Consider the following 19,535-nt stretch of genomic DNA (forward strand, 5'->3'; position numbering starts at 1 on the left):
GGTGTTTGTTGGATGAAAGGTTGTATGGATGCTAGTTCCAGACATAAATGATGACTTGAATAAACATTAAGCTGTTTTGGGAATATGCACATAGCACGATATCCACCGATATCCACCGATATCCAACGATATCCAACGATATCCACCGATATCCACCGATATCCAACGATATCCAACGATATCCAACGATATCCAACGATAACAAAACACACACTCTTCGAGATGAGCCAGAGTGTGTGCCTTCAGTCCAAGCTCTATCCCTCGGGACAAAAACACCTTAACAAACACCCGAAATTAATCAGGAATAGCTTCCCAACCATAAGGCTCATATGCATATTTCTGGTCTCCTTTGAAAAGCAAGAAGCTGAGGGAAAAAAATCCAATGTGAGCTAAATTATTTCTATTACTATTCCACAGTAAATGAAGATGCAATAAAAAATAAAATAAATAAAAATAACTAACCCCTGGGTAATACTGCGGTCTCCATGTTTTGGCCATGTTAACGGTTTACATGATGACTGTACTGGGAGTTTTACTTTAAAACACTATTCATTTCCAGATAGCCATATTCAAAAGAAAACCAATCTCCCCAAAACATCAACAATATTAATAAATGCAATCAATGTGGATCCATATTCATATATGACCGAGGAACTCCATGCTATAATATAGATACATGGTCGATGCAAAGGCCAACAGGGCTAATACGTGCGATTCATCAGGCTCACTGTTGAATGTCGCCATCTGGTGGCCGTATTGAAGTACTAAGGGCCGGAGTCCGCTTCGAGCTGGAAGTGCAGTTTGAGTCAAGATGATAGCTCGTCTTCTCTCGCATCCTGACTCAGTGGTTTATCTTTGCTGCAGACATATCTGCTGTTTTTGGTGAAAATAACAGAGGCCTTGGAGAAATACTTTGACAAAAACATTAGGAAGCTCAGACTTCTCAGTTGTCAGCGATACCAAGCTTATCGCAGTATATATAAATAGTCCCATCTCTTTTGAGCACAACTTGCTCGTATATCACGACTGTATTGCTAGAATAATTCGTAATGTGATATAGTTTCGAGAACATTCAGTTTGTGTACGGATTCTAAAAGGTGAGGACCCCATGAATATGTGTAGCCTCATTTAGCCACTTGTTAGCAGCAAATCTTCAAAGATCACAAAGTGTTTACCAATATATTTGATATCGTCGATCAAAAGGTTCAAAGCTGGTGTTAACACATTACATCTAAACAACAATAACATTAAAACCCCCATTGACTTGGAGACCAGAAGCTTAAAATGGAAACTCACTTGTGGGTTTCAGGACTAATTCCTGCAGCGCTCCATTGGGCTGTAATGGTGCATTGGACAACAACAAGTTAGTGCAGTTGCCTGCCTTGCTCACGTAACATGCAGATTGTCATTATCTCTTTTGTAAGTGTTTTGTAATTTTGTGTTGACAATAATATGTCTGCCCCTCGTCTTTGGTTCCATTCAACAATAAACATATAACCTGCCAGAAGGGGGCGCTATGTGGCCAACCATATACGGTTTTGCTGTCAGAGAAACTTGCAGAATGAAGTTCATAAACAACATTATCTAATGCATCAGTTGTCCCACATAATCCAATCTTCCTCCTGCAGTTCCAATCTTTTTGTTTTGATGGACAAAAAGAACGAAAGAAATCCCCAATTGAAACAATTCACTGAAGATAAGATTTCCAAAATAAAAAAACTGTGTAGGACGCAGAACAGCTTGACAGTCTCTCGTCGCCTCCCCCACCTGAAACTCAGCAAAGGCTGCAACTTCACTTTCAAACAATCTTACATAAGAGATGGCGAGAATATGTGGAAAAAGTGTATTATCGTGGCGTGTGGGAACCACGATGGGGGAGTTCACCGTCCTGAAACCGTTTCATCTATTGATTCAACATGCTTCCTTCCAATGCTGTCAGCAATGAAAAGCACTAAAAAAATCTTAATTACAAACAGAATACATCGCTCTTCCCTTGTGTGAATGGTGCCCTTGTCCCCCCCCCCCCCACCCCTTGTGGAGTCTGTCCTGCCCCCAGGTGTCCATGTTGGAGTCAAGGTCTTGTGGCTCAGGTGTGGGTGGCACGATGACCTCCCAGATACTTTCTTCGCTTAGAAATTGATTCTTGAAACTTATGAACAAAAAAACTGAATCTGAGCAATAAACATTTGGGGAATAATGGATTATTTGGTGTCCCTTCCAACTGCCAGACTCTGGGGGACTACAGCTGTGTTTTGTTTGGGTCTGCATCTCTGTTCAGAAAGTGGTCGAACACAAATGGCTTAAGTTACCCACTACAGTGAGTGTAACAAAGACTTATTGCAGTTTATTATTTATTGATCATGTGCAAGTTAACAGTATTAGTCTCAGATTGACAGACTTGTGCCTGAGAAAACAGGAATAAATCAGACAGGCAACTGCTCAGCTTCTCAAGTTATTTTATGTCACAACAATCAATCATCTCTTCATGTTGGTCCAGTTCTACATGACTAACAACTCCTGTAACAACTCCTGTCACAACCCCCCCCCCCCCACATCAAGGAATGAGCACACTTAGTGTAGTGTTTGGCAAGATACTTTATTTAGATCTCTCCTCTGCCAGTCCCATGGTCCATCTCCATCGCACCTGATATAGGGGCGAGACACAATACCCCTGATACCCTAGAGCTGAGGCCAATTAAGCCTCTACCCAGCACCTGAGAGAGTGCTCGTCCCTCCATGAATTGTTAGCCTCCAGGACCCTGAGACAGGTCACCCTGGACACCAAGATATCCCTTCCCTCTGGCAGGAGGCTGTGATCCAGCAGGACCAAGACCTCTCGCCACAACCAACAACCAAGGCTTCTTCCAATCTGCAGTTGGGGTACAAAAAGCCTGGGAACCCCACTGACAGTACAAAAAAAAAAAAAAAAAAGGCCAAAGTTCCAATAGTGTTAGTTTACCAGAGTGTGCACTTTGACATTAGCCTTCAAGACCTGGATAAACTGCCCATTAGCTACTAGCCAAGCCAAATTAGAAACTAAAATGTAACATGGGTAAAAAAAAAAAAAACAACAAATTGAAAAGCACAACTTTATTGGAACTTCAGTATGTGTCCAGTAAGGGTAAATCTGGAGAGACAAAAGCAGGTTGAAGGTTAAAATTGACAAATGAAAGCATAAAGAGTTAAAGTATTATTACCTTTCAAGATGCTCACTGGCCGCCTTTGGGTGAAGCGTTGACGGGTTTGTTAGGGATGCGCTCGACAACCAGCCTAGGAGGAAACACCATCTCTCCAGGAGTGTAGCGGGTTTTGGAGAAATGGCGTCTTCCATTCCGGTAGCCCGAGCGAGATCTGAATGTGTAGACTGGTTCCATGTTTGACATGTTACTGAACACAGGCTGAGGGCGTTCCTCCTCAACAAAGCCATCTTCACCACCTGTGGACCCGGAGTTGGAAGACAATCCAGTGCCAACCGAGCCTCCACCTGCGTTACCAGACGCAGAAATAACTCCACTAGCATCATTCCCAGTGGGTTCTAGGTCGACATTGGCTCCCAATGCAGTGTGGAACTCTCTTGGGAAGCTTGAGGCAGAAGACCAATGCATCGGACCCACGGGCGCAGGACTGCCGGAGCCTCCAGTGGCTGCAGGATTGCCGAAACCACCAGCGGCTGCAGGACTGCCGAAACCACCAGCGGCTGCAGGACTGCCGGAGCCTCCAGCGGCTGCAGGACTGCCGAAACCACCAGTGGCGGCTGCTGGACTGCCGAAACCACCAGCGGCTGCAGGACTGCCGGAGCCTCCAGCGGCTGCAGGACTGCCAAAACCACCAGTGGCAGCTGCAGGACTGCCGAAGCCGCCAGCGGCTGCAGGACTTCCGGAGATGCCAGCGGCTGCAGGACTGCCAAAGCCACCGGGGTAAGGACTGCCAAAGCCACCGGGGTAAGGACTGCCAAAGCCACCGGGGTAAGGACTGCCAAAGCCACCGGGGTAAGGACTGCCAAAGCCACCGGGGTAAGGACTGCCAAAGCCACCGGGGTAAGGACTGCCAAAGCCACCGGGGTAAGGACTGCCGTAGTCTACTGAAACATAACTTGTCAATTCTGTTTTTAGAGTTAGTTATCAGACATTAATATTAACGTAAGTGTGCATTCTTGAGACTGCCAACGTTACCTTTCCGTGCAGGGAGACAAGTTACACTGCTGATCAACAGGCATGAAATCCACAACATCCTGCAAACACAATCGTGTTCAGTTCAGCCAACTAAGAGAAGGCCAATCAAACCACTTCAGAGGAACCATTTGACAACTTACCTCAAAGACAACACCCAAAGCACAGCCATTGTGATAACACTAGAGATTCACTGCTATGCTCCTCAGTCTTCTGAGCGCTCCTTAAAAAGGATCCTCCCAGCTGCTAATTGATTGCTGATTGGGAGCAGCTGCTGGCCAGGTGGGAGGAGGCGTTCCCAGGAAATGAGCCAGTTCATTAAAATTACAATTAAGAAAAAAACAACTAATTGTCAGTTCCCTTCGTGCAGATATAGATAGTTTTGTTTTTATTCATCCAGGTTTTGAGATATCTGACTCAACCCCAATACAATGGAATTCAGTGTGTGGTTCTTGGAAGAACTGTTTGAATAATTCACCAGAAACATGTAATTCCTGAAACAGTGTCTCCTTGTTGCTCCACACATGATTAACATACCTAACCATCATCATAGTTCCTATAGTAGAGGTTTGCTAAATGACAAACAAGTTAGAACAGAAGTCAATTAAAAACCTCAAGCATGTTGCATTTGTTTGACACTCCCCCCATCTTTTCTTTAGTCTTCTGAAATACTGGCTGGTTTTACCTCGAGATCATCCAGAATTACTGTGGAACTGTTTCTGGGTGGATTTTGACTGGCTCTGTGGGTTGCATGTTTGCACAGCATGACATAATGTAGCCTGTAAAGTGTATGTGAGCTTTAAGAAGTGTTGGTCTATTTTTAGATTCCCTGTTTGTTAGAGAAGACAACTAATCAGCATCTCAGCCCAGATGTTTCCCTGGCTCACAACCAGCGTTCCTGCTCCTCTATGATCTCCGCCGGTAGAATCATGCGATTGCTTGTGTGTGTGCGTCCATGTGTCAGTGTGCACCTCAGTGTCTGTCCATGGCAAATCCCAGTCGGCTGCAGCAAACAGCATCATATTTGTTGGTGTCCGGTTATGGCTGCATGCTCAAAGACCTCTGATGGTGGCAGTGATACTCCCATTGACTGCCTGCTGCCTCCTCACTCACTCCTCACTACTTTAGGACTCTCAGGATGTGTTTTGCTTACGCATTGTGAGTGTCATCAGCAGATTGAACGAGAGTTATCAGTGGTCATCACTGCCACTCTAATGCTTCAGACGGGCCAAGCTGCACCTACCACGTTGTGAAAGTGAAACTTAACAGTGTGAAGTGAAACAGGTTGAAGCAACATGACTACATGTTAGTTTTAGGAAAAGATCATGGTTTGTGTTAAACAACTATGTTTGTTAGGGCTGGGCACATTAACGCGTTATTAATGCGTTAATGCAGCAACCCATTAACGCCGACAATAATTTCATCATGCGTTAACGTCATTTTTCTCTTTGCATTGGGAGGGGCTTAATGCTGCACACATTGACCGAGAACATAAAGAAAGGTACTTTTAAATGGACATTTTCATTTCAAATCTCTACCAGACGGTGTAGTTGATAAAAGCAAAGTTATTTGTAACCACTCAAACTGGAGTTATCTCATCACCAGAGGACTACGAGCATGAAGTAACGTTTACGTCTTAAAGGCGACACGCAGCATTGAAACAACCAGTGGAGCGAAACTTCGTCAGACTACTGCGGCGTGCAGGAGAACTGTGATGTACCAACGCAGGAACAATGATCACATGCCTCGGCCAAGTGGAGAGCAGCGGACTGCAGGCCGATTACTGTCGTGGAAGAGGTCAGGCTGAGGAGCGTCCTTAGAAACACAACAAAATAAATATTATTTATATGTATATGTCAAAAAACCCTGATAGCCGCCAACGGAATGAAGCTACCTCGCCCGGACCAGAGAAACCTGGTGAGACGAGCTCTAGGGACGTGGACGTCACCTCGCTAACGGGGAAAGAGCCAGAGCTGGTGCGGGAGGAGGAGTGCTATAGTTGGGCTTTATTTTAGATATTTGGGGTACTTGTTATACTCCAAAAATGTTACCAAATGTTGCACAGGCTTGGTGAACATAGCCATCTGCTATAGGTGGCTATGTTGCGCTCCGGTGCAGTAGAGAGAGCAGTTGGAGCCTCAAGTCACACTGTTGATTTGTATGAAATGGAGTGGACTACAAAGATGGCGGCGGGGTTAATGTAACTGCTTTATTGTTTCACTAAAAGTCCAGCTGTTTTTTTTTTTGCTAGACCTATTCAGAATTTGTTTTTAAACAGATTTATATTCTGTATGTTAACTTCTGATAACATTACTTTAAAATAAAAGTGTGCATTACACTAGTTAAGTCATTCTTGAATTTTGTGCATAATGCGATTAATTTTTTTCATCTTTGACCAATATATATAAATAAGAGAGACAGACAAAGTTATGCATTTGTTTTGAAAAAGCTGACAGGAAATGAGCGTCACAGCATGAGGGAGAGAGGAGAGGTAAAATAAATACAAATAAAATATGAAGGGAAGCAGAGATGACGCATGGACAAAGCAGATAATAATGCTGGGAACGCATTCAAGATCCACCAGGTGCAGCTGCGGCACGGCCACCCGGAGGCAATGAGTTGGGGGGCCGGCTAGTTTCCACTCCTTGCATACATACATGGTGTCTTTTCAAAATAAACTTGTGTCCTCACAGGAAGTCAAGTTTAGGAAACAAAATCACCTGGTTAGGTTCAGGAAAAGAGGGCGGCCCAATCCCAATCTAAGAAACAGACTCCTGCAAAGTCCATGAGGGTTTAGGGCCGTCCCACTGTCAACTCATCCAGATTTGGAGGGCTCTTTATGAACACTTTCCTTAAGTCCACATTTCTGCAGACATTATTTTTATTTATATTATACATATATATACACACGTGTATATATACATATACATATACATATATATATATACACATACATACGTGTATATACATATATACACACACACATGTATACATATTGGGGCCCGGTCGGGCTCAGCCCGAAAAAACATCATGGAGCAGCAGTCACCCTGTGGACCCACCACCCGCAGGGAGAATTATCGGGGTCGGGTGCTATGTAGACCGGGCGGCGGGCCAGGCGGGAGACCTGGGCGGGCCGATCGCTGGCGGCATAGACTAGCTCTAGGGACGTGGAACGTCACCTCACTAGCGGGGAAAGGGCCGGAGCTGGTGCAGGAGGTGGAGCGGTACCAGCTAGATATAGTTGGGCTCACCTCCACGCACAGCATGGGCTCTGGAACCAAGCTCCTGGAGAAGGGTTGGACTTTGTCCTTTTCTGGAGTTGCCCAGGGTGAGAGGCGACGGGCGGGAGTGGGGATACTCACGAGCCCCCGGCTGAGCGCCGCTGTGTTGGAGTTTTCCCCGGGGAACGAGAGGGTCGCCTCCCTGCGCCTACGGGTTGCGGGGAGTAAGGCTCTGACTGTTGTTTGTGCTTATGCACCTAACAGCATTTCGGAGTATCCGGCCTTCTTGGAGTCGGTGGGAGGGGTCCTGGAAAGGCCGCCGCCTGCCAACTCCATAGTTCTCCTGGGAGACTTCAACGCTCACGTGGGCAATGACAGAGAAACCTGGCGGGGCGTGATTGGGAGGAACGGCTTGCCCGATCTGAACCCGAATGGTGTTTTGTTGTTGGACTTCTGTGCTAGCCACAGTTTGTCCATAACGAACACCATGTTCGAACATAAGGTGGCTCATAAGTGTACCTGGTACCAGAACACCGTAGGCCGGAGATCAATGATCGACTTTGTAATCGTATCATCTGATCTGCGGCCGTATGTCTTGGACACTCGGGTGAAGAGAGGAGCAGAGCTGTCAACTGATCACCACCTGGTGGTGAGTTGGATCAGATGGCGGGGGACTCGGCTAGAAAGACCTGGCAAGCCCAAACGTGTAGTGAGGGTGAACTGGGAACGTCTGGCAGAGGATCCTGTCCGGGAGGTCTTCAACTCCCACCTCCGGAGGAACTTCTCACAAATCCCGAGGGAGGCTGGGGACATGGAATCCGAGTGGACCTTGTTCAAAGCCTCTATTGTGGACGCGGCTGCTCGGGGCTGTGGCCGGAAGGTCATCGGTGCCTGTCGTGGCGGCAACCCGAGAACCCGGTGGTGGACACCGGGGGTGAGTGAAGCCGTCAAACTGAAGAAGGAGGCCTTTCGGGCCTGGCTGGCCCAGGGGTCTCCTGAAGCAGCTGACGGGTACCAGCGGGCCAGAAGGGCTGCAGCGGCGATGGTCACGGAGGCTAAAACTCGGGCATGGGAGGAGTTCGGGGAGGCCATGGAGAAGGACTTTCGGTTGGCCTCAAGAAAGTTCTGGCAAACCATCCGACGGCTCAGGAAGGGAAAGCAGGGTCTACCCCAGGCTGTTCTCAGCAGGGGGGGGGAAACTGCTGACCCAGACTGGGGACATCGTCGGGCGGTGGAAAGAGCACTTTGAGGAACTCCTAAACCCGGCCAACATGTCCCCCGGAGAGGGGGCAGCGCCAAAAGACTTTGGGGGGGATTCACCCATATCCCTGCCAGAGGTCGCTAAGGTAGTCAAAAAGCTCCTTGGTGGCAAGGCGCCAGGGGTGGATGAGATCCGCCCTGAGGTGCTGAAAGCGCTGGACATTGTTGGGCTGTCTTGGTTGACACGCCTTTTCAGTGTCGCATGGGGGTCGGGAACAGTGCCCATGGACTGGCAGACCAGGGTGGTGGTTCCCATCTTCAAGAAGGGGGACCGGAGAGTGTGCTCGAACTATCGTGGTATCACACTGCTCAGCCTCCCGGGAAAAGCTTATGCCAGGGTGCTGGAGAGGAGGCTCCGACCGCTTGTCGAACCTCAGATTCAGGACGAACAGTGCGGATTCCGTCCCGGTCGTGGAACAGTGGACCAGTTCTTTACCCTCGCAAGATTACTGGAGGGGTCCTGGGAGTTTGCCCAACCAGTTTACATGTGCTTTGTAGACCTGGAGAAGGCTTTCGACGGGGTCCCTCGGGGGTTTTTGTGGGGGGTGCTCCGGGAGTATGGGGTGCTGGACCCGTTGGCACGGGCCATCCGGTCTCTGTACGCCTGCAGTAGGAGCTGTGTTCGTCTCCTCGGTAGTAAGTCAGACACGTTCCCGGTGGGTGTTGGCCTCCGCCAGGGCTGCCCTTTATCACCGGTCCTGTTCGTGACCTTCAAGGACAGGATATCTAGGCGCAGCCAGGGGGCAGAGAGGATCCGGTTCGGGAGTCTCGGGATCGCCTCTCTGCTGTTCGCGGATGATGTGGTCCTGTTTGCCTCCTCGGACCGTGACCTCCAGCATTCACTGGGGCGTTTTGCAGCCGAGTGCGAAGCGGCAGGGTTGAGAGTTAGCACCTCCAAATCTGAGGCCGTGGTGCTCTGCCGGAAACCGGCGGATTGCTCCCTCCAGGTGGGGGCAAACTGCCTACCCCAAGCGAAGGAGTTCAAGTATCTCGGGGTCTTGTTCACGAGTGAGGGTAAGGTGGAGCGGGAGATCGACAGGCGGATCGGTGCGGCTGCAGCAGTAAAACAGGCGCTGTACCGGTCCGTCTTAGTGAAGAGGGAGCTGAGCCGGAAGGCAAAGCTCTCCATTTACTGGTCGGTCTACGTTCCAACCCTCACCTATGGTCACGAACTCTGGGTTGTGACCGAAAGAACGAGATCTCGGATACAAGCGGCCGAAATGAGCTTCCTCCGTAGGGTGGCCGGGCTCAGCCTTAGAGATAGGGTAAGGAGCTCGGACATCAGGGGGGAGCTTGGAGTCGAGTCGCTGCTCCTTCGTGTCGAAAGGAGTCAGCTGAGGTGGTTCGGGCATCTAGTCAGGATGCCTCCTGGACGCCTCCCATTAGAGGTTTTGAGTCGGCCTGCTGAACCTGCTGCCACCGCGACCCGACCCCGGATAAGCAGGTGATAATGGATGGATGGATGTATACACACACACACGTGTAATATATATATATATATATATATATATATATATATATATACACACAGATATATATGTATATGTACATATACATATATATTGCACATATACATTGCACATATATATAGCACAGATTTAAAACATTTCATTTTGTTACAGAAGCCGTTTCAAGAAAAACGAGAAAATAGATTTAAAATGACGTCTCATCTCGTGAGGAAAGAGCCTGGAAGACGTTGGAATAAAAAGTTTATAAACACCACAATTGCACATATATTTTGCCGTTGGCATAGTAACGTGATATGTTGCAGCAAAGTGCTGCCTCATCTGTATTCACACCATTTCAAGCCCTCCCAGCCTCTCACTCAACCATATAGCAGGTGACGTCCCTGAGGGTTCAGGGTTTGAGGCCTTAGGGGGGACTGGGTCTTGTTTAGTTGACTGACGAGCAACTCATTCAAGTCATGTGACTGACCCCAACGCCTCACTGACCAAGCTGCATTTTGACACATTGGGAAAATGAACAGGTTTGAGTTGATCGTATGGGCAACGCCACCACCGTGATACACCCAGCTACAAATATTTGATCAGTTTCAAAACTGGACTGTGAACATTAACTTTGAAGGCAGCGAAACATAAACACATTTAATGGCCAATATAAATCTTGATATATATTCACCATTCATAAATATAAGTTTGATTGAAACTATATCTGGTTGGTAAAAGAAGAAATGTGTAGCAATGTAGTATGTTGTAGTTTGACCACGTTAAAAAACGCTGTTCAGTGACATTAGCGTCTACTTTTCAGGAAGAAAGTCATGAATGGTTGCTTCTGGATTTGATCACAATAACCCTGAAAGACATAATACAGTCCCACGCCATTCTCATGAGCTTTTGGTGGCTGGTCAATGAAACGGTTTAGCAGCTTTTGAGAGTCCCACAAAAAAAAAAAAAAAAAAGATTGAGGGCCCCTCAAAGAAAATCTAGCCTATGGCCTCTTTTAGGGGCTCGGTCTGCTGTTGACATGCATGTTACGTGGCGTACTGTGGGATCAAAAGGACTCAAGACAATACCATGTCAAGCAGACAATGTGGGGTTAGTCAAAATCTACCCGTGAATAAATGGTAGCACTAGGTCTATTAACAGTGAGGTTACAAAGATCCTGGGAAAGACATTCCTTTAAGGATAAATGCACACAGAAGTTATAAAGTGCATTCAGAAAGTAGAGACCTTCACATTCTTGTGTCGCAGGCCCATTAGAGAAACTAGAACCAACATGCAACTTTCCAATTGAAGAAACTCCTACAAAGATATTAATCTGTAAACATTTAGTCAAATTCTTTTCCTGAAATTTTTAATTAGCAAAATCACCACCTCTACAATTTGTGCATTGTTATACATAGTGATATGTACAATAAAGCTCCAAGAGCATTTGAGAGTGCCCAAAATGTTGTGTGACTAACGCTATTGGAGCAAACATTTGTTAATACACACACTAAAAGGAGAAGCCGCAACCTGAACGGTGACATTGGAGAAAGACTTAACGGAAGACCAGATGAGAAGCACAACTTTATTGTTCTTTCAGGATGTGTCCAGTCAGGGTAAATCTGAAGAGGAAATAATCAAGGTTAAAATTGGCTCAATGCAAATTAAAGCATAAAGAGAAAAAGTATAATAACCTTTCAAGATGCTCACTGGCCGCCTTTGGGTGAAGCGTTGACGAGTTTGTTAGGGATGCGCTCGACAACCGGCCTAGGAGGAAACACCATCTCTCCAGGAGTGTAGCGGGTTTTGGAGAAATGGCGTCTTCCATTCCGGTAGCCCGAGCGAGATCTCAATGTGTAGACTGGTTCCATGTTTGACATGTTACTGAACACAGGCTGAGGGCGTTCATCCTCAACAAAGCCATCTTCACCACCTGTGGACCCGGAGTTGGAGGAAGACAATCCAGTGCCAATCGAGCCTCCACCTGTGTTACCAGACCCAGAAATAACTCCACTAGCATCATTCCCAGTGGGTTCTAGGTCGACATTGGCTCCCAATGCAGTGTGGAACTCTCTTGGGAAGCTTGAGGCAGAAGACCAGTGCATGTAACCGCCGGGCGCAGGACTGCCGGAGCCTCCAGCGGCTGCAGGACTGCCGAAACCACCAGCGGCTGCAGGACTTCCGGAGACGCCAGCAGCTGCAGGACTGCCAAAGCCACCGGGGTAAGGACTGCCAAAGCCACCGGGGTAAGGACTGCCAAAGCCACCGGGGTAAGGACTGCCGTAGTCTGCTGAAACATAACTTGTCAATTCTGTTTTTAGAGTTAGTTATCAGACATTAATATTAACGTAAGTGTGCATTCTTGAGACTGCCAACGTTACCTTTCCGTGCAGGGAGACAAGTTACACTGCTGATCAACAGGCATGAAATCCACAACATCCTGCAAACACAATCGTGTTTAGTTCAGCCAACTAAGAGAAGGCCAATCAAACCACTTCAGAGGAACCATTTGACAACTTACCTCAAAGACAACACCCAAAGCACAGCCATTGTGATAACACTAGAGATTCACTGCTATGCTCCTCAGTCTTCTGAGCGCTCCTTAAAAAGGATCCTCCCAGCTGCTAATTGATTGCTGATTGGGAGCAGCTGCTGGCCAGGTGGGAGGAGGCCTCCCAAGAACCAACCTCCCAGGAAACGTCTTGAGACTTTCACTCCATGGACAGTAATATTAACCCCAACCTTTTAGTGTTAGTTCATAATAATACAATTTAAAAAACATAATTTTGGTGTTATTTGCCCAGGTTTTGAGATATCTGACTGAATACAATATAATTTAGCTTGTGGTTCTCACAGCATTGAAGAATAGTGCATAAAAGAGTTCAACAGCAACATGTCTTTCCTGAAGCAGCTTACCCTTGTTGCTCTACAAGCTGCACCTACCACGTTGTGAAAGTGAAACTTAACAGTGTGAAGTGAAACAGGTTGAGGCAACATGACTACATGTTAGTTTTAGGAAAAGATCATGGTTTGTGTTAAACAACTATGTTTGTTGAGTAATTTATGTAAAGGTGTTAGTTTGGTAGCCTTCTTATATGGGTAAGGACTAGATTATAATGAACCTACTAGTCGGTGTAACAGGCCTCTGCCCATATCTAGGAGCCTGATAACCACTGATAACTCTTATCCAATTGGCTGATAATTCATTTCAGTACAAGGTATATTCATGTCACTGTTGTGCATTTATTTGGGAGCTCAAATGTAAAGAATGTAGAGGTGCAGAGCTGATAGAGATGAACTCTTGTCAATTTCTGTTTTATATCATTATCATTGCAGAGAAAAAAACAACAACACACTTATTTTGCTAAGTAAGCAGAAGCAGACTGGGGGTCGACGGGATGTGATGTATTTTTAATACAACCATATCCAGAGGAGTAACATGTTTCATCTCCTGGAAATGATACTCTCATTTTGAAACAGGAAATAGAGGAATATGCAGGGATGTGGTGGGTAACCCACATGAACACAGTTCATCCCTCTTATTTATTGTCAAAGTGTTTATTGAGACTGCTGATGTTTTCTTTTTGTATAGGTGGTTGTGTTGTTCACCTTCCTTTTAATTTAGCCTCAATTGTGTATTCCCTCTTTTCAACTAGTTCACTTTCCCAGGCCCGTGTTAATCTTTACCTATCCACCAGATGACCTCAGACTTTTCTATTCTCATTTTTGATCCTGCCACTCCTAACCGCCCCACAATAACCTCACGCACCTGAGTTTTCCCCGCCCATCAAAAAGGTTGGGGTTAATATTACTGTCCATGGAGTGAAAGTCTCAAGACGTTTCCTGGGAGGTTGGTTCTTGGGAGGCCTCCTCCCACCTGGCCAGCAGCTGCTCCCAATCAGCAATCAATTAGCAGCTGTAAGGATCCTTTTTAAGGAGCGCTCAGAAGACTGAGGAGCATAGCAGTGAATCTCTAGTGTTATCACAATGGCTGTGCTTTGGGTGTTGTCTTTGAGGTAAGTTGTCAAATGGTTCCTCTGAAGTGGTTTGATTGGCCTTCTCTTAGTTGGCTGAACTAAACACGATTGTGTTTGCAGGATGTTGTGGATTTCATGCCTGTTGATCAGCAGTGTAACTTGTCTCCCTGCACGGAAAGGTAACGTTGGCAGTCTCAAGAATGCACACTTACGTTAATATTAATGTCTGATAACTAACTCTAAAAACAGAATTGACAAGTTATGTTTCAGCAGACTACGGCAGTCCTTACCCCGGTGGCTTTGGCAGTCCTTACCCCGGTGGCTTTGGCAGTCCTTATTCTGGTGGCTTTGGCAGTCCTTACCCCGGTGGCTTTGGCAGTCCTTATTCTGGTGGCTTTGGCAGTCCTTACCCCGGTGGCTTTGGCAGTCCTGCAGCCGCTGGCGTCTCCGGAAGTCCTGCAGCCGCTGGTGGTTTCGGCAGTCCTGCAGCCGCTGGAGGCTCCGGCAGTCCTGCAGCCACTGGAGGCTCCGGCAGTCCTGCTCCCGTGGGTCCGATGCACTGGTCTTCTGCCTCAAGCTTCCCAAGAGAGTTCCACACTGCATTGGGAGCCAATGTCGACCTAGAACACACTGGGAATGATGCTAGTGGAGTTATTTCTGGGTCTGGTAACGCAGGTGGAGGCTCGATTGGCACTGGATTGTCTTCCAACTCCGGGTCCACAGGTGGTGAGGATGGCTTTGTTGAGGATGAACGCCCTCAGCCTGTGTTCAGTAACATGTCAAACATGGAACCAGTCTACACATTGAGATCTCGCTCGGGCTACCGGAATGGAAGACGCCATTTCTCCAAAACCCGCTACACTCCTGGAGAGATGGTGTTTCCTCCTAGGCCGGTTGTCGAGCGCATCCCTAACAAACCCGTCAACGCTTCACCCAAAGGCGGCCAGTGAGCATCTTGAAAGGTAATTATACTTTTTCTCTTTATGCTTTAATTTGCATTGAGCCAATTTTAACCTTGATTATTTCCTCTTCAGATTTACCCTGACTGGACACATCCTGAAAGAACAATAAAGTTGTGCTTCTCAGCTGGTCTTCCGTTAAGTCTTTTTTTTGTTCTCCAATGTCACGGTCAGGTTGCGGCTTCTCCTTTTAGTGTGTGTGTATTAACAAATGTTTGCTCCAATAGTGTTAGTCACACAACATTTTGGGCACTCTCAAATGCTCTTGGAGCTGTACATATCACTGTGTGTGTATATATATATATATATATATATATATATATATATATATATATATATATATATATATATATATATATATATATATATATATATATATATATATAAAAAAAAAAAAAAAATAATGTCTGCAGAAATGTGGACTTAAGGAAAGTGTTCATAAAGAGCCCTCCAAATCTGGATGAGTTGACAGTGGGACGGCCCTAAACCCTCATGGACTTTGCAGGAGTCTGTTTCTTAGATTGGGATTGGGCCGCCCTCTTTTCCTGAACCTAACCAGGTGATTTTGTTTCCTAAACTTGACTTCCTGTGAGGACACAAGTTTATTTTGAAAAGACACCATGTATGTATGCAAGGAGTGGAAACTAGCCGGCCCCCCAACTCATTGCCTCCGGGTGGCCGTGCCGCAGCTGCACCTGGTGGATCTTGAATGCGTTCCCAGCATTATTATCTGCTTTGTCCATGCGTCATCTCTGCTTCCCTTCATATTTTATTTGTATTTATTTTACCTCTCCTCTCTCCCTCATGCTGTGACGCTCATTTCCTGTCAGCTTTTTCAAAACAAATGCATAACTTTGTCTGTCTCTCTTATTTATATATATTGGTCAAAGATGAAAAAAATTCAAGAATGACTTAACTAGTGTAATGCACACTTTTATTTTAAAGTAATGTTAACATACAGAATATAAATCTGTTTAAAAACAAATTCTGAATAGGTCTAGCAAAAAAAAAAACAGCTGGACTTTTAGTGAAACAATAACGCAGTTACATTAACCCCGCCGCCATCTTTGTAGTCCGCTCCATTTCATACAAATCAACAGTGTGACTTGAGGCTCCTACTGCACCGGAGCGCAACATAGCCACCTATAGCAGATGGCTATGTTCACCAAGCCTGTGCAACATTTGGTAACATTTTTGGAGTATAACAAGTACCCCAAATATCTAAAATAAAGCCCAACTATAGCACTCCTCCTCCCGCACCAGCTCTGGCTCTTTCCCCGTTAGCGAGGTGACGTCCACGTCCCTAGAGCTCGTCTCACCAGGTTTCTCTGGTCCGGGCGAGGTAGCTTCATTCCGTTGGCGGCTATCAGGGTTTTTTGACATATACATATAAATAATATTTATTTTGTTGTGTTTCTAAGGACGCTCCTCAGCCTGACCTCTTCCACGACAGTAATCGGCCTGCAGTCCGCTGCTCTCCACTTGGCCGAGGCATGTGATCATTGTTCCTGCGTTGGTACATCACAGTTCTCCTGCACGCCGCAGTAGTCTGACGAAGTTTCGCTCCACTGGTTGTTTCAATGCTGCGTGTCGCCTTTAAGACGTAAACGTTACTTCATGCTCGTAGTCCTCTGGTGATGAGATAACTCCAGTTTGAGTGGTTACAAATAACTTTGCTTTTATCAACTACACCGTCTGGTAGAGATTTGAAATGAAAATGTCCATTTAAAAGTACCTTTCTTTATGTTCTCGGTCAATGTGTGCAGCATTAAGCCCCTCCCAATGCAAAGAGAAAAATGACGTTAACGCATGATGAAATTATTGTCGGCGTTAATGGGTTGCTGCATTAACGCATTAATAACGCGTTAATGTGCCCAGCCCTAACAAACATAGTTGTTTAACACAAACCATGATCTTTTCCTAAAACTAACATGTAGTCATGTTGCTTCAACCTGTTTCACTTCACACTGTTAAGTTTCACTTTCACAACGTGGTAGGTGCAGCTTGGCCCGTCTGAAGCATTAGAGTGGCAGTGATGACCACTGATAACTCTCGTTCAATCTGCTGATGACACTCACAATGCGTAAGCAAAACACATCCTGAGAGTCCTAAAGTAGTGAGGAGTGAGTGAGGAGGCAGCAGGCAGTCAATGGGAGTATCACTGCCACCATCAGAGGTCTTTGAGCATGCAGCCATAACCGGACACCAACAAATATGATGCTGTTTGCTGCAGCCGACTGGGATTTGCCATGGACAGACACTGAGGTGCACACTGACACATGGACGCACACACACAAGCAATCGCATGATTCTACCGGCGGAGATCATAGAGGAGCAGGAACGCTGGTTGTGAGCCAGGGAAACATCTGGGCTGAGATGCTGATTAGTTGTCTTCTCTAACAAACAGGGAATCTAAAAATAGACCAACACTTCTTAAAGCTCACATACACTTTACAGGCTACATTATGTCATGCTGTGCAAACATGCAACCCACAGAGCCAGTCAAAATCCACCCAGAAACAGTTCCACAGTAATTCTGGATGATCTCGAGGTAAAACCAGCCAGTATTTCAGAAGACTAAAGAAAAGATGGGGGGAGTGTCAAACAAATGCAACATGCTTGAGGTTTTTAATTGACTTCTGTTCTAACTTGTTTGTCATTTAGCAAACCTCTACTATAGGAACTATGATGATGGTTAGGTATGTTAATCATGTGTGGAGCAACAAGGAGACACTGTTTCAGGAATTACATGTTTCTGGTGAATTATTCAAACAGTTCTTCCAAGAACCACACACTGAATTCCATTGTATTGGGGTTGAGTCAGATATCTCAAAACCTGGATGAATAAAAACAAAACTATCTATATCTGCACGAAGGGAACTGACAATTAGTTGTTTTTTTCTTAATTGTAATTTTAATGAACTGGCTCATTTCCTGGGAACGCCTCCTCCCACCTGGCCAGCAGCTGCTCCCAATCAGCAATCAATTAGCAGCTGGGAGGATCCTTTTTAAGGAGCGCTCAGAAGACTGAGGAGCATAGCAGTGAATCTCTAGTGTTATCACAATGGCTGTGCTTTGGGTGTTGTCTTTGAGGTAAGTTGTCAAATGGTTCCTCTGAAGTGGTTTGATTGGCCTTCTCTTAGTTGGCTGAACTGAACACGATTGTGTTTGCAGGATGTTGTGGATTTCATGCCTGTTGATCAGCAGTGTAACTTGTCTCCCTGCACGGAAAGGTAACGTTGGCAGTCTCAAGAATGCACACTTACGTTAATATTAATGTCTGATAACTAACTCTAAAAACAGAATTGACAAGTTATGTTTCAGCAGACTACGGCAGTCCTTACCCCGGTGGCTTTGGCAGTCCTTACCCCGGTGGCTTTGGCAGTCCTTATTCTGGTGGCTTTGGCAGTCCTTACCCCGGTGGCTTTGGCAGTCCTGCAGCCGCTGGCGTCTCCGGAAGTCCTGCAGCCGCTGGTGGTTTCGGTAGTCCTGCAGCCGCTGGAGGCTCCGGCAGTCCTGCAGCCGCTGCCGTTTTCGGCAGTCCTGCAGCCACTGGAGGCTCCGGCAGTCCTGCGCCCGTGGGTCCGATGCACTGGTCTTCTGCCTCAAGCTTCCCAAGAGAGTTCCACACTGCATTGGGAGCCAATGTCGACCTAGAACCCACTGGGAATGATGCTAGTGGAGTTATTTCTGCGTCTGGTAACGCAGGTGGAGGCTCGGTTGGCACTGGATTGTCTTCCTCCAACTCCGGGTCCACAGGTGGTGAAGATGGCTTTGTTGAGGATGAACGCCCTCAGCCTGTGTTCAGTAACATGTCAAACATGGAACCAGTCTACACATTCAGATCTCGCTCGGGCTACCGGAATGGAAGACGCCATTTCTCCAAAACCCGCTACACTCCTGGAGAGATGGTGTTTCCTCCTAGGCCGGTTGTCGAGCGCATCCCTAACAAACCCGTCAACGCTTCACCCAAAGGCGGCCAGTGAGCATCTTGAAAGGTAATACTTTTTCTCTTTGCTTGATACTTGAGTTGTGCCAATTTTTACCTATGCTTCTTTTGTCTCCCCAGATCTTCAGATTTAGTCAACTGGAAATATGAAAGAGAAATAAAGTTTTACTTATCTGATCTTCAGTTTTGTCTCTTTTGTTGTTGTTGCAGCTACTCTTGTGTGACTTGAAAAAGCTTTTACTCCAAAATTGTATCTATTAAATCTGCCAGTTATTTGTAGCTTTATTCATAATGACGCTCACTTGTTACATGAGGCTGCAAGAGAAGATGAAGGTCTTACTTCCTGAATGCACTTTTCAATTTTTTTTATGTGAGCCACTGCAGCTGCAGACGTTTTCATAGGAAGGCAACTATTTGACAAGAGTGCGCTTGTATTGCCTTAAAGATTATTGTGATCAAATCAAGAAGGCAACCATTCATTAACTGTCATTGCTCGCATGAATCGTGCCAGACGCTTGTGAAACAATTTTTTTGCACCTAACTAGAAAGTTTCAA

The 19,535-nt window shown here is 46.2% G+C and overlaps 4 protein-coding genes across 4 annotated transcripts; 2 read left to right on the forward strand and 2 right to left on the reverse strand.

The window, feature by feature from the left end:
• Positions 1–3,209: 3,209 nt before the first annotated feature.
• LOC117736207 (circumsporozoite protein-like) lies at positions 3,210–4,393 on the reverse strand. The gene is made up of 3 exons (XM_034541369.1): positions 4,313–4,393; positions 4,173–4,231; positions 3,210–4,078 (listed from the first exon to the last, which is right to left on the reverse strand). The coding sequence occupies exons 1-3, from the start codon at positions 4,339–4,341 to the stop codon at positions 3,210–3,212; spliced, it is 957 nt and encodes a 318-aa protein (XP_034397260.1). The 5' UTR covers positions 4,342–4,393.
• A 7,113-nt stretch (positions 4,394–11,506) lies between these two features.
• Positions 11,507–12,697, reverse strand: LOC117736678 (circumsporozoite protein-like). Its single transcript, XM_034542173.1, has 4 exons — positions 12,617–12,697; positions 12,477–12,535; positions 11,790–12,382; positions 11,507–11,717 (listed from the first exon to the last, which is right to left on the reverse strand). Exons 1-3 carry the CDS (start codon positions 12,643–12,645, stop codon positions 11,802–11,804), a joined length of 669 nt encoding a protein of 222 aa, XP_034398064.1. The 5' UTR covers positions 12,646–12,697; the 3' UTR covers positions 11,507–11,717; positions 11,790–11,801.
• A 1,333-nt stretch (positions 12,698–14,030) lies between these two features.
• Positions 14,031–15,167, forward strand: LOC117736685 (circumsporozoite protein-like). The gene is made up of 4 exons (XM_034542182.1): positions 14,031–14,111; positions 14,193–14,251; positions 14,346–15,034; positions 15,107–15,167. Exons 1-3 carry the CDS (start codon positions 14,083–14,085, stop codon positions 15,020–15,022), a joined length of 765 nt encoding a protein of 254 aa, XP_034398073.1. The 5' UTR covers positions 14,031–14,082; the 3' UTR covers positions 15,023–15,034; positions 15,107–15,167.
• Positions 15,168–18,043: 2,876 nt separating this feature from the next.
• On the forward strand, positions 18,044–19,123 carry LOC117736695 (circumsporozoite protein-like). The gene is made up of 4 exons (XM_034542200.1): positions 18,044–18,124; positions 18,206–18,264; positions 18,359–19,029; positions 19,101–19,123. Exons 1-3 carry the CDS (start codon positions 18,096–18,098, stop codon positions 19,015–19,017), a joined length of 747 nt encoding a protein of 248 aa, XP_034398091.1. The 5' UTR covers positions 18,044–18,095; the 3' UTR covers positions 19,018–19,029; positions 19,101–19,123.
• Positions 19,124–19,535: the final 412 nt, after the last annotated feature.

This window comes from Cyclopterus lumpus, chromosome 9 (assembly GCF_009769545.1).
Source record: "Cyclopterus lumpus isolate fCycLum1 chromosome 9, fCycLum1.pri, whole genome shotgun sequence".
In the NCBI taxonomy this organism is placed as follows: Eukaryota; Metazoa; Chordata; class Actinopteri; order Perciformes; family Cyclopteridae; genus Cyclopterus; species Cyclopterus lumpus.

What these genes read in the sequence shown, in the direction of transcription:
- LOC117736207 (XM_034541369.1), bottom strand. Translation starts at nt 4,341, where the DNA reads ATGGCTGTGCTTTGGGTGTTGTCTTTGAG. An exon ending in CTTTGGGTGTTGTCTTTGAG is followed by an intron (nt 4,232 to 4,312) that starts GTAAGTTGTCAA and finishes TTGTGTTTGCAG; the next exon opens with GATGTTGTGGATTTCATGCC. An exon ending in TTGTCTCCCTGCACGGAAAG is followed by an intron (nt 4,079 to 4,172) that starts GTAACGTTGGCA and finishes ATGTTTCAGTAG; the next exon opens with ACTACGGCAGTCCTTACCCC.
- LOC117736678 (XM_034542173.1), bottom strand. Translation starts at nt 12,645, where the DNA reads ATGGCTGTGCTTTGGGTGTTGTCTTTGAG. An exon ending in CTTTGGGTGTTGTCTTTGAG is followed by an intron (nt 12,536 to 12,616) that starts GTAAGTTGTCAA and finishes TTGTGTTTGCAG; the next exon opens with GATGTTGTGGATTTCATGCC. An exon ending in TTGTCTCCCTGCACGGAAAG is followed by an intron (nt 12,383 to 12,476) that starts GTAACGTTGGCA and finishes ATGTTTCAGCAG; the next exon opens with ACTACGGCAGTCCTTACCCC.
- LOC117736685 (XM_034542182.1), top strand. Translation starts at nt 14,083, where the DNA reads ATGGCTGTGCTTTGGGTGTTGTCTTTGAG. An exon ending in CTTTGGGTGTTGTCTTTGAG is followed by an intron (nt 14,112 to 14,192) that starts GTAAGTTGTCAA and finishes TTGTGTTTGCAG; the next exon opens with GATGTTGTGGATTTCATGCC. An exon ending in TTGTCTCCCTGCACGGAAAG is followed by an intron (nt 14,252 to 14,345) that starts GTAACGTTGGCA and finishes ATGTTTCAGCAG; the next exon opens with ACTACGGCAGTCCTTACCCC.
- LOC117736695 (XM_034542200.1), top strand. Translation starts at nt 18,096, where the DNA reads ATGGCTGTGCTTTGGGTGTTGTCTTTGAG. An exon ending in CTTTGGGTGTTGTCTTTGAG is followed by an intron (nt 18,125 to 18,205) that starts GTAAGTTGTCAA and finishes TTGTGTTTGCAG; the next exon opens with GATGTTGTGGATTTCATGCC. An exon ending in TTGTCTCCCTGCACGGAAAG is followed by an intron (nt 18,265 to 18,358) that starts GTAACGTTGGCA and finishes ATGTTTCAGCAG; the next exon opens with ACTACGGCAGTCCTTACCCC.